Below are 14,216 nucleotides of genomic sequence, written 5' to 3'. Positions count from 1 at the left end.
ACCGCAGCAAATTTAAGATGAAACAATGTGATGAAGTTCTGCTGACTAAAAGAATCCTCTATGAGATTAATTTGGTCAGATTTATTCCCCAATCCCTAATTTCATGGCTGAGGTGGGAAATAGGGAATGCTGTATTACTGCAGTGGGAATTATTCACTGAGGTACTGGGGATACAAGAAGATTTATTCTGCATCTAATGTAGATAAGTGCAACATGAAGTGCTTGATGCTGCCACTGGGTGAGTGGAATAGAAATGCGCTATTTCCCAGCAGTAGCATTTCTATCTTGAGAAACACAAAGGTATTTTTTTTTTAAGAAAACAGGTGTAAACATATGTACGGTAACTATAATGCTGGCACTATTTAGAATTAAATTCTTCTCCTTCAGCACCAGCCACGAAAAAAATCCAGGCTAACGTCACAGCTAATATATATCAAGTCCATCGCTGCTGTCTAAGAAATGAAATCAGGTTGCAGCAGGCAGAAAAGTACGACGACAGTCTGCTTAATCTGCCTCCATCCAAGCTAGTTGCTCTGGTAGCATATCAGGATTATGTTGACAGTAACTTTCGTTTAAAATGAAAGGCAGAATTACATTAAGCTATTCTATCCATGTCACACACACAAAGCTTCTTTGAGGATCCTGTATGTCAGCATACATAGTGCATAGTGCAGGATCACTATTATATCAAGAACCAAATTCAAAACAGAAGCTCCATTCCTTAGGAACATTATATTTGTAGACGTTAATGTAGCCTATATATCTGATCACAATAGCATCAAAAATTAGTGCTTTTTTAATCAACTACCTTGTCAAGAAAATCTAGAATTTTCTTCCCAAAAAGTTGTTGAGTCAATTAAAAATGTTCTTCTTGAACAAGATTCTGGCAGCCCGCACAGTAGTGTAGCAGGAATAGATTTTGATTTTTCTCATATAGAGAAATATTCCTGATATATTCATGGTCAAACAATGTCAAAAACTCCCTCTCCTATTTCTTACAATCTTATGTCACTAAACAGACTGCTTCCACCAGAAAAGCAAGTCTGTTTATTCGAGTCTTACCTCCATAATGAACAGGAATCTCTATTTTTGGTCCTATCACATAATGACCCTCTTCCAAGCTGTGAGCAGTAATAGTTGTCCATTGTCGACAGGAATGAAGCAAAACCAAATCATTTTCTCGAATCCCTTCCACAGTTTCCCCTGTGAAGTAAATGTAATCTTCATTAGTAAAGGGATCAGATAAAATCACCAGCTTGTTTATAGTTGGAAGATATTTCAATGACAATCATCCATCTCAGTTTATTATGCACATGCAGCCGACTCATGAAAATTCAAAGTGATTCACGCTTAAATATAACTATCCAAGAATTTGAATTCAGCAATAGAGTGATAATTTAGCTCAGAAATAGACCATTCGGCCCAGATGATCTATGCTGTTCATGTTCAACAAGAGCCGCATGCCATCCTCTCTCCATCTAACCCTATCCGTATAATCCTTCTGTTCCTTTCCCCTTCCTGTGCTTATCGAGCTGTCCCTTAAATGCATCTTCGCTAATTGCCTCAACTATTCCTGATTCCACATTCTGCCACTCTTGAGAAAAACTTCATTACCCAAAAATTTCCTATTGGATTTATTAGTGACTATTTTATATTTAGCATCTGGAGGTTATTCAAATTATATGACTTCAATCTTACAGATTAACAATATGGGTTACAGTCACTTCAGTTCCTCTATTATAAAGTGATGGCTTTAATAATTTCAGATTTGCATCAGAAAATCAAGAGTCTGAATCTCCATTCTGCCCAGTGGTAGAACTCAATCAGGAGCTGCAAGAACATCAGCTAAAGATTTGCCAATTCTAGCTTGAGAAAGTACATTTGTCAAAAACAAAACATGATTTTTAAACATACAAGTCTGCTAATGTAATTACTGTAATTACTTCTAATTTCCTACCTGGGTACTGAATAAACATACTGTACACAACTGATGAAATCTTCAGACAGAGCTGTTTATTATTCTGCTATTCACACTCACTCTTGGACAAATGCTTGGTTTCTTTGCTACAACCATTGCCACTCTTTATGACTTTTGTTCCATAACATGGGCAGATCGGTGTGTAACAGTAATGTCACTAAACTAATAATCCAAGGGTCCGGATTAATGCTATGGGGACATGGGTTCAAATTTTGTTTTTATTCATTCATGGGATGAGGGCATCGTTGTCTGGGCCAGCATCTATTGCCAATCCCTAATTGCCCTTGAGGTGGTGGTGGGAAGCTGCTTTCTTGAACTGCTGCAGTTCATGAGCTGTAAGTACACCCACAGTGCTGTTAGGGAGAGAGTTCCAGGATTTTGACCCAGCGGCAGTGAATGAACAACAATATATTTCCAAGTCAGGATGGTGAATGGCTTGGAGGGGAATATTCCCATTTGTGCCCATTTGTCAACTGCCCCGGTCCTTCTAGATGGTGGCAGTCGTGGGTTTGCAAGGTGCTGTCTAAGGAGCCTTGGTGACTTCCAGCAGTCCATCTTGTAGATAGTACTGTCAACACCTCTTTGTTCTTTTGTCTATGACATCTTTTGGCAATCTCCACCTATCACTGGCCCTCTATCCAGTTCTACCTATCCCACCTCCCCTTAAACCAGCTTATATTTCACCTCTTTTCTATTTTTCCTTAGTTCTGTTGAAGAGTCATACTCAAAACGTTAACTGTATTCCTCTCCGCAGATGCTGTCAGACCTGCTGAGTTTTTCCAGGTATTTTTGTTTTTGTTGTAGATAGTACACACTGCTGCCACTGTGCGTCAGGTGGTGGTAGGAGTGAATGTTTGTGGCTGGGGTGCCAATTAAGTAGGCTGCTTGCTTTGTCCTTGGTGGTGTCAAGCTTCTTGAGTGTTGTTGGAACTGCATTCATCTAGGCAAATGCAGAGTATTCCATCACACTCTGATTTGTGCCTTGCAGATGGTGGACAGGCATTGGGGAGTCAGAAGGTGAGTCACTCACCACAGAATTCCTAGCTTTTGACTTGCTCTTGTAGCCACAGTATTTATATGGCTAGTCTAGTTGATAGTGGGGGATTCAGCAATGGTAGTGCCATTGAATGTCAAGGGGCAATGGTTAGATTCTCTCTTGTTGGAGGTGGTCATTGCCTGGCACTTGTGTAGCACAAATATTACTTGCCACTTGTCAGCCCAAGCCTGGATGTTGTCCAGGTCTTGCTACATTTGGATCTAGAGTGCTTCAGTATCTGAGGAGTTGCAAATGGTGCTGAATATTGTGCAATCAGCAGCGAACATGCCCACTTCTGACCTTACGATGGAAGGAAGGTCACTGATGAAGCAGCTGAAGATGATTAGGCCTAGGACACTTCCCTGAGGAACCCCTGCAGTGATGTCCTGGAACTAAGGTGATTGACCCCCAACAACCACAACCATCTTCCTTTGTGCTAGGTATGACTCCAACCAGCAGAGAGGTTACACCCTGATTCCCATTGACTCCTAGGGCTCCTTGATGCCACACTCAGTCAAATGCTGCCTTGATGTCAAGAGCAGTCACTCACCTCACCATGGCAGCTGGTGGAATTTGAATTAATTTAATAAATCCGGAATTGAAAGCTCGTATCAGTAATAGTGACAATGAATCTATCATCGATTGTCATAAAAACCCATCTGGTTCACTAACGCCCTTTAGGGAAGGAAATCTGCCATCCTTACCTGGTCTGGCCTACATATGACTCCAGACTCAGATAAATGTGGGTGACTCTTAACTACCCCGTGAAATGGCCTAGCAAGCCACTCAGTTCAAGGGCAATTAGGGATCTCAATATCTTTAGAGTGCAGAAGGAGGCCATTCAGCCCCATCAAGTCTGCACTGGCTCTCTGGAAGAGATTCCACCTAGTCCCACTCCCCTGCCTAATCCCCGTAACCTTGCACATTATTTATTTTCAGGTAGCAATCAATTTCCTTCTGAATACCTCAATCAAACTTGCCTCCATCACCCTTTCAGGTAGTTTATTCCAGACTCCAATCACCCTCTGGATGAAAAATTTTTTCCTCGCATCACATTTACTCCTTTTGCCAATTGTTTTGAATCTGTTCCCTCTAGTCCTTGATGCTCTCGAGTGAGAATAGTTTCTCACTATTTACCCTGACCATACTACTCAGGGTCTTAAATACCTCTATCAAATCTCCTCACAGCCTTTTCTCCAAGGAAAAGAGTCCCGACCTCTCCAATCTATCCTCATAGCTACAGTTCTTGATGGCTGGAATCATTCCTGTGAATCCCCTCAGTGCTTCTCTCCAATGCCTTCACATCCTTCCTGAACTAGATGCAGTACTCCAGATGAGGCCCACCTAGTGTCTTATACAAGTTTAACATGACCTAAAGAAGTAAAGATCTTGTACTTAATGCCCCTATTAATGAAGCTTAAGAAACTATATGCTTTATTAGCTGCTCTCATTATGCCCTGCCACCTTCAATGACCTATGTACGTATACACCAAGGTCCCTCTGTTCCTGCACCTCCTTTAGAGACTGACCCTTTATTTTATACTGTCTCACCACATTTTTCCTGCTAAAGTGAATCACCTCTCACTTTTCTGCATTGAACTTCATCTGCCATTTGTCTGCCCAATTCCAGCCAACATGTCTATGTCCCTTTGAAGTTCAAGACTTTCCTCATCACAGCTGACAACATTTCCAATCTTTGTATCATCTGCAAATTTTGAAATCATGCCCTGCACACCACAGTCTAGGTCATTAATATTTACCAGGAAGGGCAAGGGTCCCAACATTGACCCCGGGGAACTCCACTACAAACTTTCCTCCAATCTGAAAAACAACTATTTATCACTACTCTAGGTTCCCTGTCACTCAGCCAGTTTTGTATCCAAGTGCCTACTTTTCCTTTTATTCCGTGACCTAGAATTTTGCTCAAGTTTGTTGCATAGCACTGTATCAAATGCTTTTTGAAAATCCATATACACCACATCAACAGTGTTTCACTTATCAACCTTCTCTGTTACCTCTTCAAAAAACTCCAGCAAGTTAGTTAAACACAATTTTCCCTTAATGAATCCATGCTGGCTTTCCTTAATTATCCTGCAGTTGTCTAAGTGATTATTGATTTTATCCCGTACTATAGTTCCAGAAGTTTCCCTACCACTAAGGTCAAACTGACTGGTCTGTAGTTGCCAGCTTCATCCTTGCACCCCTTTTTGAACAAGGGTGCAACATTCACAATTCTCCAGTCCTCTGGCACCTCCCCTGTGATTAAGGAAGACTGAAGATTATCGCTAATGCCTCTGCAATTTCCACTGTCACTTCCCTCAATACCCTTGGATGCATCTCATCTGGTCCCGGTACCTTATCTATTTCAAGTAAAGATAGCCTTTCCAGCGCCTCCTGCCTCTCAACTGTAAATTATTCTCTTGTACCTGTTACCACCTCTCTCACTTCAGCCTGGGTAGCATCTTCTTCCTTTGTAAAGACAGATGTAAAGTACTTGTTCAACACTTCTGCTATTTCTCCAGCCTCCACATGCAAGTACCCTTTGTTGTCCACAATCAACCCTACTCTCTTTTACCAGCCTTTTATTATGTACATGCTTGGGATTTCCTTTTATATTCGTTGCCAGCCTCTTTTCATACTCTCTTCTTGCTTTTCTTATTAGTTTCTTCACTTTCCCTCTGGTCTTTCTATATTCAGCTTGATTCTTCATTGTATTTTCTACCTGATATCTGTCGTATGCGCACTTCTTCCTTTTCATCTTTACCTCGTCATCCAGGGTGCTCTGGATTTATTTGTCCTATCTTTTCTATCAAGGGAATATACCTTGACATTGCCTACAATACTTTTTCTTTGAAGGTGGCCCTTTGTTCAACCACTGTCTCTTCTGCCAACATCTGATTCCAACTCACTCAACTCAGATGCATTCTCACCCAAAGTTGGCTTTCCCCCAATTAATTATTCCTGCTCTGGATTGTTCCCTGTCCTTTTCCATGATTAACCTAAGCCTTATGATACAATAATCACTGTCCTGTAGAGGCTCTCCCACTGATATCTGATCCACTTGTGCCAACTCATTCCCCAGAACCAGGTCCAAAAGTGTATGTCCTCTCGTTGTGCTAGAAACATACAGATGCAGAAAGCTATCTTGAACACGTTCCAGGAACCCTTATGTCCCTTTGTACTATTCCTATCTCAGTCTATATTTGGATAATTGAAGTCCCCCATTATGATTACTCTATAATTCTTGCACCTCTCTGAAATTTCTTTGCTAATTTGTTTTTTCACATCCCTTCCACTAGTAGGTGGTCTATATACTACACCGATCAATGTTACTGCACCTTTTTCATTCCTTACCTCTAGCCAGACAGATTCCGTTCTTGACCCTTCTGGAACATCCTCTCTCTCCAGTACTATAATACCATCTTTAATCAATATAGCCACTCCCCACCCCCTCGCCCCATTTCTTCCTTTCCTTTCTCTTCTAAACACCTTGTACCCAGGAATATTTAACACCCAATCCTGCCCTTCTTTGAACAAGATCTCTGTTATAGCAATAATGTCATAATTCCATTTATCAACCTATGCCTGCAGTTCAGCAATCTTATTAGCCACACTCCATGCATTCACATACATACGCATTAGCCCTGATTTAGGCTTTTTTACTTTCACCCTTATTCTGATCCCATCTAATGACTTACTATTACCTACACTAATTCTATCAAACTCTCCAAGTATTCCATCTACCTTGATGCAACTCTGGTATATCTTCATTATCAGCTGATACTTCACTACTTCCCACTGCTAGTTTTTCTCCTCTGCACTCTGAATTTCCCCCAGCTTCCCATCCCCTTGCCAATCTAGTTTAAACCCTCCCCAACAGCACTAGCAAACCTCCCCGCGAAGACGAGTCCCAGTTCTGCCAAGGTGTAACCCGTCCTTCTTGTACAAGCCCCACCTGCCCCAGAGCCGATCCCAGTACCTCAGCAATCTAAAGCTGTCCCTCCTATTCCATTTGTCCAGCCACATGTTGAACTGCTCAATCTTCCTATTCTTATGCTCACTAGCACGTGGCCCTGGGAACAATCCTGAGATTACTGATCTTGAGGTCCTGCTTTTCAATTTCCTTCCCAACTCCCCAAAATCTGCTTTCAGGGCCTCATCCCTTTTCCTACCTATGTCATTGGTCCCAATGTGGACCACAACCTCTGGCTGTTCACCCTTCCCCCAAAAGAATGTCCTGCAGCCGCTCTGTGGCATCCTTGACCCTGGCATCAGGGAGGCAACATGCCATGCTGGAGTCACGTCTACAGCCACAGAAATGCCTGTCTGCTCCTCTAACTATAGAATCCCCAACTACTATAGCTTCCCTCCAGGAATATATCGTTCCCTCCGGGACACCCTGGTCCACTCCTCCTTCACTCCCTATACCTCAACCCCTTCCCACGGCACCTTCCTATGCAACTGCAGAAGGTGCAACACCTGCCCCTTTATTTCCTCCTTCCTCATCATCCAAGGGCCCAAACACTCCTTTCAAGTGAAGCAGCATTTCACTTGCACTTCCCTCAATTTAGTCTACTGCATTCGCTGCTCCCAATGCGGTCTCCTCTACATTGGAGAGACCAAATGCAGACTGGGTGACCGCTTTGCGGAACACCTTCGGTCTGTCAGCAAGCATGACCCAGACCTCCCTGTTGCTTGCCATTTCAACACACCACCCTGCTCTCATGCCCACATGTCCATCCTTGGCCTGTTGCAATGTTCCAGTGAAGCTCAACGCAAACTGGAAGAACAGCACCTCATCTTCCGACTAGGCACTTTACAGCCTTCTGGACCTAACATTGAGTTCAACAACTTCAGATCATGAACTCTCTCCTCCATCCCCACCCCCTTTTTCCAATAATTTATAATTTTTAAAATATATATATATTTTTCTTTTCCCACCCATTTCCTTTATTTTAAAAATGTATTTCCATCCATTGCTTTATCGCTACCTTTTAGCCTATTTCGATCCCTTCCCCCCCACCCCACCCCCACTAGGGTTGTCACATGCTCGTCCTGCTTTCTACCCTTAATGTCCCCATTAGCACATTCCTTAGCTAATATCACCATCGTCAACACCCCTTTGTCCTTTTGTCTATGACATTTTTGGCAATCTCTTCTTTGCCTCCACCTATCACTGGCCCTCTATCCAGCTCTACCTGTCCCACCCCCCTCAACCAGCTTATATTTCACCTAATTTCTATATTTCCTTAGTTCTGATGAAGAGTCATACGGACTCAAAACGTTAACTGTATCCCTCTCCGCAGATGCTGTCAGACCTGCTGAGTTTTTCCAGGTATTTTTGTTTTTTTGTTACTATAGCACTTCCACACTTTCTCCTCCCCTCCTGTGCAGCTGAGCCACCCTTGGTGCCACGGACATGGCTCTTGCTGCAGTTTCCGAGGAACCATCTTGCTCACAAAAATGGAAAAGCAGTTAGAGAGCGAGATAGCCTCAGGTGATTCCTGCACGACCTGCCTGTTTCTCTTAGATACTCTGATGGTCATCCATTCCCTTACTGTCTATGTACTTCTTAGCTGCGGTGTGACCACCTCTCTAAAATGTGCTATCCACGAAATCCTGAGCCTTGCGGACACACCACAGTGACTCCAGGCACCGCTCAAGTTCCACAACTTGGAGCTCAAATTTCTGCAGATGTAGTCACTTTGTGCCTGCATGACTTCCCACATCCCTAAAGACGCACATTCCACATGGCTGCACTGACATACCTTAAACTGTGTTTACTCACCTGTCACTCACCAATCGTCTCCTCCTCTCCCTCTCGCACTCTTTATGAAGTCTCACCGTGCTCTCCCTCTCGCGCCTCTTTATGAAGTCTCACTGCCCTCTCCCTCTTGCGGCTCTTTATGAAGTCTCGCTGCCCTCCCCCTCTCTTAGTCCCAAGTACAGTTCAATTTGCAAAACGTTATACATTTCATAATGTGATTAGCAGTGGAGATAATTTGCTCTTAACATGTAGAAATCAGGCACAGAGTCCTCAATTTAACATACATATCTGCCATCATTTGATTTGTTCAAAGAACAGCAAGTTAAAAAAACACTAAACATAATCGTTCGTATTACTAATGAAATATTCTTCATAACTGCAGATCCAACATCCTTGCTCATGTCTTTACAAAACAGTAATGAGCTGAATTAATAGGTTTTTCTACATTACAACAGTGGCTAACTACAAAAGTGATTCACTTTGGCTGTGGAATACTTTAGGGTATACTGATGATGCGAAAGATTCTGCATAACTGCAAGCTAATTCATATTACACTTGTTTGGAAAGGAACGCAGGTTTTATGAGACTGCATGGATGCTACTGACTACAATCCATGACATTTACAGCACATCGGGCCTGATGCACCAGAATCATAAAGACCCAAAATGTTTTTAATGCAGTTCACCTCTGGGCTATCATTAGTTTTTGTCATCTTTGTTTTTTCCTTTTAAAACAAAAAATACCCTAAAACACTTCAAATATTTCCCCTAGTAACAAAATAACTTAGAACAATATAAAGTTCCTGACAAATAAATTCAACAAGATAACTCACGCTGTATCAAAATATTTAAAGCACCAGCTAATACCAACGCACATGAAATGAAGTGCTTAATTTCCCTGTTGAACTGAAGCTTCTCACGGAAAGTCATGAGAACATGTTATAATAATATTGTGAAAATTTTAGACTACTCACCATAGAGAGCATGATCAGGCACATTTGAGCATGATCAGATCAACTAGTGACCAGCAGCCAAATTAACCTCAGATTTAAAACAAGTAATATAAACTGTATCATGCAAATTTTCTCAGACATACCCAACAAGAGTACCAAAAAAAATTCCAATTAAAAATATAATTTTGATCAACCACTCAACAAACAAAACAGCTAATAACTACATAGCTATTGCCTGCAAGGTATGCACAACCAGAGGTTTCTGCGGCCTTCCCTGTAAATAACTGTAGCATAGGGTTTATCATGGAGGTCTAACTTTATTCCTAGGACAACGCATTAAGAAATCGGCAATTTCAGCAGCTATCACAAAAATAGCTTCAAGCTCACGACCAAATCAATCTTTAATATCCACAAGTCATTGAATTTGTTTCTTGAAAAGTTACTAAAATTATCTATCCGAGCCTCAGCCCGGGCAGAAGGACAGAGATAGCAAGTTAATAGATGTTTCATCTATATTATTTCTCAAATATTAACTCTGCCTATCTAGAAGTGGAGTGTTGACCCAAATCTCAAATGAGCCAAGCTGATATTTTAAACATAGGTGAAACTCTAGATTTCCAAAATGTTTCAGGCATTAGCCAGAAAACATGATCTGAAGAGAAATTGCTGCTCATCATTTATCCACAACAATCAGCGTGACTGATTCACCACAACTCGCAAATACTTACTCGTTAAACTACAGACTGCATGTTATGTATATTGCAAAAAGTTGAAGTGAACAGTTTTACATTTATAATCTGACAGGACAGTTTAACAAGCCCTAAAGAAAATGTATTCACCAACTCAAAGCAGAGAAATTAAGTTAATTGGCCAGGAATTGAGAATCTTTAAATTGATTTATCCTTAATATTTTCCTTTTTTTTTTAAAACTTTGCCCTTTAGGCAGATCTGAAGGGCAAACATTAAATAAACAGATTACACAGCATCTTCATGTACTAAACACTGTAAACCCATGTTAACAGTTGTTGTAAATTTCACTGACCAAAAACGTTTAAAGGTTGACCAGATTAGAGTTTAAAATCCTTAGACGGTCTATATACTGTAGGATTGCTCATGCTTTTTCCGATTATATCAATTTATAGATGACAAAACAGCCATGTCAGTTGTCCATTTGCTTATGGAATTACTTTGAATTAAATTAATTTTTGTAAATGGATACATATGCAAATAGTCCAGGAGCTTATTCGGGGTACTCTAATGTTTGTTTTGAATGCACACTTCTACTTTGAGGTCTGGAGTATTGATACTATGTCAAACATCAATCAACATTTTATGACACCTATCTACAACCCTAATATTTATATAAGTTTTGATTATTATTGCAAATCATGAGCCCAGTTGCTGCTCTTGCCAGATCATAATTATAATTCTAAATCTCAAGCAACTGCTACTCCTGCAGAGTTATACACAAGTATAACCCATTTCATTAATTTCCATCCAACTGGAAAAGATGTAAACCCAACTAAAATCAGTTCATCAAACATGCTTCCTATTGGTCAATCTAAAACTGCAGGAACAACCCACATTTTTTTTTAAAAAGATGTAGGCTCAGATGCAAACTATAACATATTTAAGAGACACCAGTGAGAATGGCAAAAATCACTGATTCAGTTCTGAAAACTTTCTGCCAGAAAAGTAAGAAAAGTCACTCCTGTCTGGACTTTGAAGCCCACTTAAAATCACTTCAAACTGATTTTTTAAAAAAGTATGTATAACTCAAATTATTATCCCAGTTTAATGCTGCACTGGGGTATTAACCTTTGTGTTCAAATCACAAATCAATCATTTTGTAGATACCAACTGAGATGATTGCTCACGTTTTTGAAAAAACTTTTGCTGTCAAGGAATTTAGAAAAATCTATTAAGTCTTAAAAGAGGCTACATAGAAACTACAGCATAGACGTCCCCTATTAGGTCTATGCCAATGCAAGCTTTTCAACAAGACTTATCTACTTGAATTCCATTTCTTGATATAGTTCCTTTTATATCCTTCCATTTCAAGTGTTTTCACAAGAGTGCATACACACTACACCCTTTCCCAGCTCATCATCTTCAAATGAGAATTCTCTAAAGCAACTAGTACTTCTCTGCAGTAAACGATCTGTAATCCCGGCAATTAATCCTTTTTTCCACCATACTAAAATTATTCAAAACAATCTGAAAAGGGATAGAGGGCTGTGTTTCAAATTAAACAACTGAAATCAGGGTTCCTAGTTAATATTGTACCCAATCTATGATCTAAAAATGTTAAGCTCATATACATCACTGTACATTTTCTCAGATTTTAATCATTCTGAATTTGGATCGCGATTCAGTTTTGAATACTTTGCCCTTCTTGAACGTGAACTTTAGAGTGAATGACAACATAGCATGGTTGTTAGTCACTAGGACTTTTGTTTGAACTTGTAGAACAGGCAATCATTTAGTTTTTAATTTTATTTAGTTTTTCACCTCAAAAGTGATTTTTAAAAGTCAGTAGATCTTATTACAGTTAAAATCTTGTAATCTCTACAATACTACAGGTGTTTGTTTCTCCAGGCACAATAACAGCACCTGACAAGCTAAGTTGCTTCTATGTTAATGCTTAAAAGCGACTTATAGATAGACCTTGCCATTCCAATCTTCAAACTTTTGAACTTGGATTGGCTCAAGAAAAACAGGCTTGTATCTACTTTCAGCTGATCAATGGCCACACTGTTTCCTCAAGAGGATTCATTTTAACTAATTTCACATTTAGAACTGCACTGTGGCATTGATTGTACTTGATCCATAAACAATACGGCATCTGACCAGAGAAAAAAACCCTCAATCTTCAGGCAACAACGTCCATTTCCGGCAGAGACCAACACCCTGCACCTTTGGACTGCAATACACTGATTTATTAGCTAACCAGTTTTTGGTTCAGTTACCAAATATCCTGCGGGTTATACCTTAATCAGACTTTCATTCAACAGACCAGTTACAAAAAAAAAAGCAATGTTAAAGCATTTGAAAGTATTGTAATTTGACAAGACATTTTCTGTCAGTCACATGCCGTCCAGGAGCACAGACACACTGACCAAGCTGACCCCCAACTCACTAATGGAGATAAAATTCGTCTCTGCACTGAATTTAAAAACATAGTCCACACTTTGCTTCCCAAACTAGAGAGACTCAAATCATCCCTTTCATATGGCTCGACAACTTTACTACATCACTATATTTCCCAGCAATTAATCGCGTAACGATGATAAAGTTGAGACATCAGTTTAAAATCCATGTCAATATAGTCTAAACCTAACGCTTCTATTTATTACTCGCAATTTAGGCAGCTTGAAAGCTGCGCAACGAGTCCGGGCACAATCTGCACCAAACAGGCTCCAGAACCTCACTATAAAGATTTCTAAAAGTTTTAATTAATGTGGATTCACATTTGGAGATTATGGCCTTTCTCTGTGACCCGAGTCTCCTCGGGCGGGACGACGCTGTCCAGGGAGCCCCTGTCGCGGGTGGGGGACACGCTCCCTCAGCCCGCTTCCCAGCTCAGGCCAGCCCGGGGCCCCGGCCTTTCTCACCGTTCTCCAGCCTGACGAGCTGTGGTAACCGGTATGTGCTGACCAGGAGGTCCAGCGGCCTCGCCACCGCGCTCCACTCGATCTCCCTGCCGCCGCTTAATGTCTCCATGGCGCCCGGCAACGCCGCTCAATCCCGGGCGGAGGCAGCGGGCGCTCAGCCGCAGCTTTTCCCGGGCGCTGGGCTGTAGCTGCCGCTGCTGTCGAGCTCCCTTTCCTGCCGGCCTCCCGAAGCGCCATGCCAGGAGTCACACGCTTCACTCCAGGAAGCGGCCGGCCTGCCACTCGCTCCAGCCGACAGGTCGGAGCAGCAACAGCGGCCACGCCCCATCCACCGAAACCCCGCCCCAATCCCGAACCAGCCCCCCCCCCGCCCCAATCCCGAACCAGCCCCCCCCCCGCCCCAATCCCGAACCAGCCCCCCCCCGCCCCAATCCCGAACCAGCCCCACCCCCCCGCCCCATTCCCAAACCAGCACCCACCCCCCCCCCGCCTCAATCCCGAACCAGACCCCCCCGCCCCAATCCCGAACCAGACCCCCCCGCCCCAATCCCGAACCAGCCCCCCCCGCCCCAATCCCGAACCAGCCCCCCGCCCCCCAATAATCCCGAACCAGCCCCCCAATCCAAACCAGCCCCCCCCAATCCCGAACAAGCACCCCCTCTCCCCACCCCTCCTCCCCCACCGTCCTCCTTCCCCCCTCCCCCCACTCCTCCTTCCCCCCTCCCCCACTCCTCCTTCCCCCTCCCCCACTCCTCCTTCCCCCCTCCCCCCACTCCTCCTTCCCTCCTCCTTCCCCCCTCCCCACCCTCCTCCTTCCCCCTCCCCACCCTCCTCCTTCCACCCCTCCCCACCCTCCTCCTTCCACCCCC

The 14,216-nt window shown here is 42.5% G+C and overlaps 1 protein-coding gene across 1 annotated transcript in view; it reads right to left on the bottom strand.

Annotated features, from left to right (window-relative positions):
- Nucleotides 1-13,653, bottom strand: part of garem (GRB2 associated, regulator of MAPK1) — a 128,548-nt gene extending 114,895 nt beyond the window's left edge. The window contains 2 exon segments of the mRNA XM_078540575.1: nt 1,063-1,203; nt 13,348-13,653. Coding sequence (XP_078396701.1) covers nt 1,063-1,203; nt 13,348-13,456 — 250 coding nt within the window. The 5' untranslated portion in view covers nt 13,457-13,653.
- Between the last annotated feature and the right edge of the window lie 563 nt (nt 13,654-14,216).

This window comes from Cetorhinus maximus, chromosome 4 (genome assembly GCF_964194155.1).
Source record: "Cetorhinus maximus chromosome 4, sCetMax3.hap1.1, whole genome shotgun sequence".
NCBI classification, from domain to species: Eukaryota; Metazoa; Chordata; class Chondrichthyes; order Lamniformes; family Cetorhinidae; genus Cetorhinus; species Cetorhinus maximus.
This window is presented reverse-complemented; position numbering and strand designations above follow the sequence as displayed.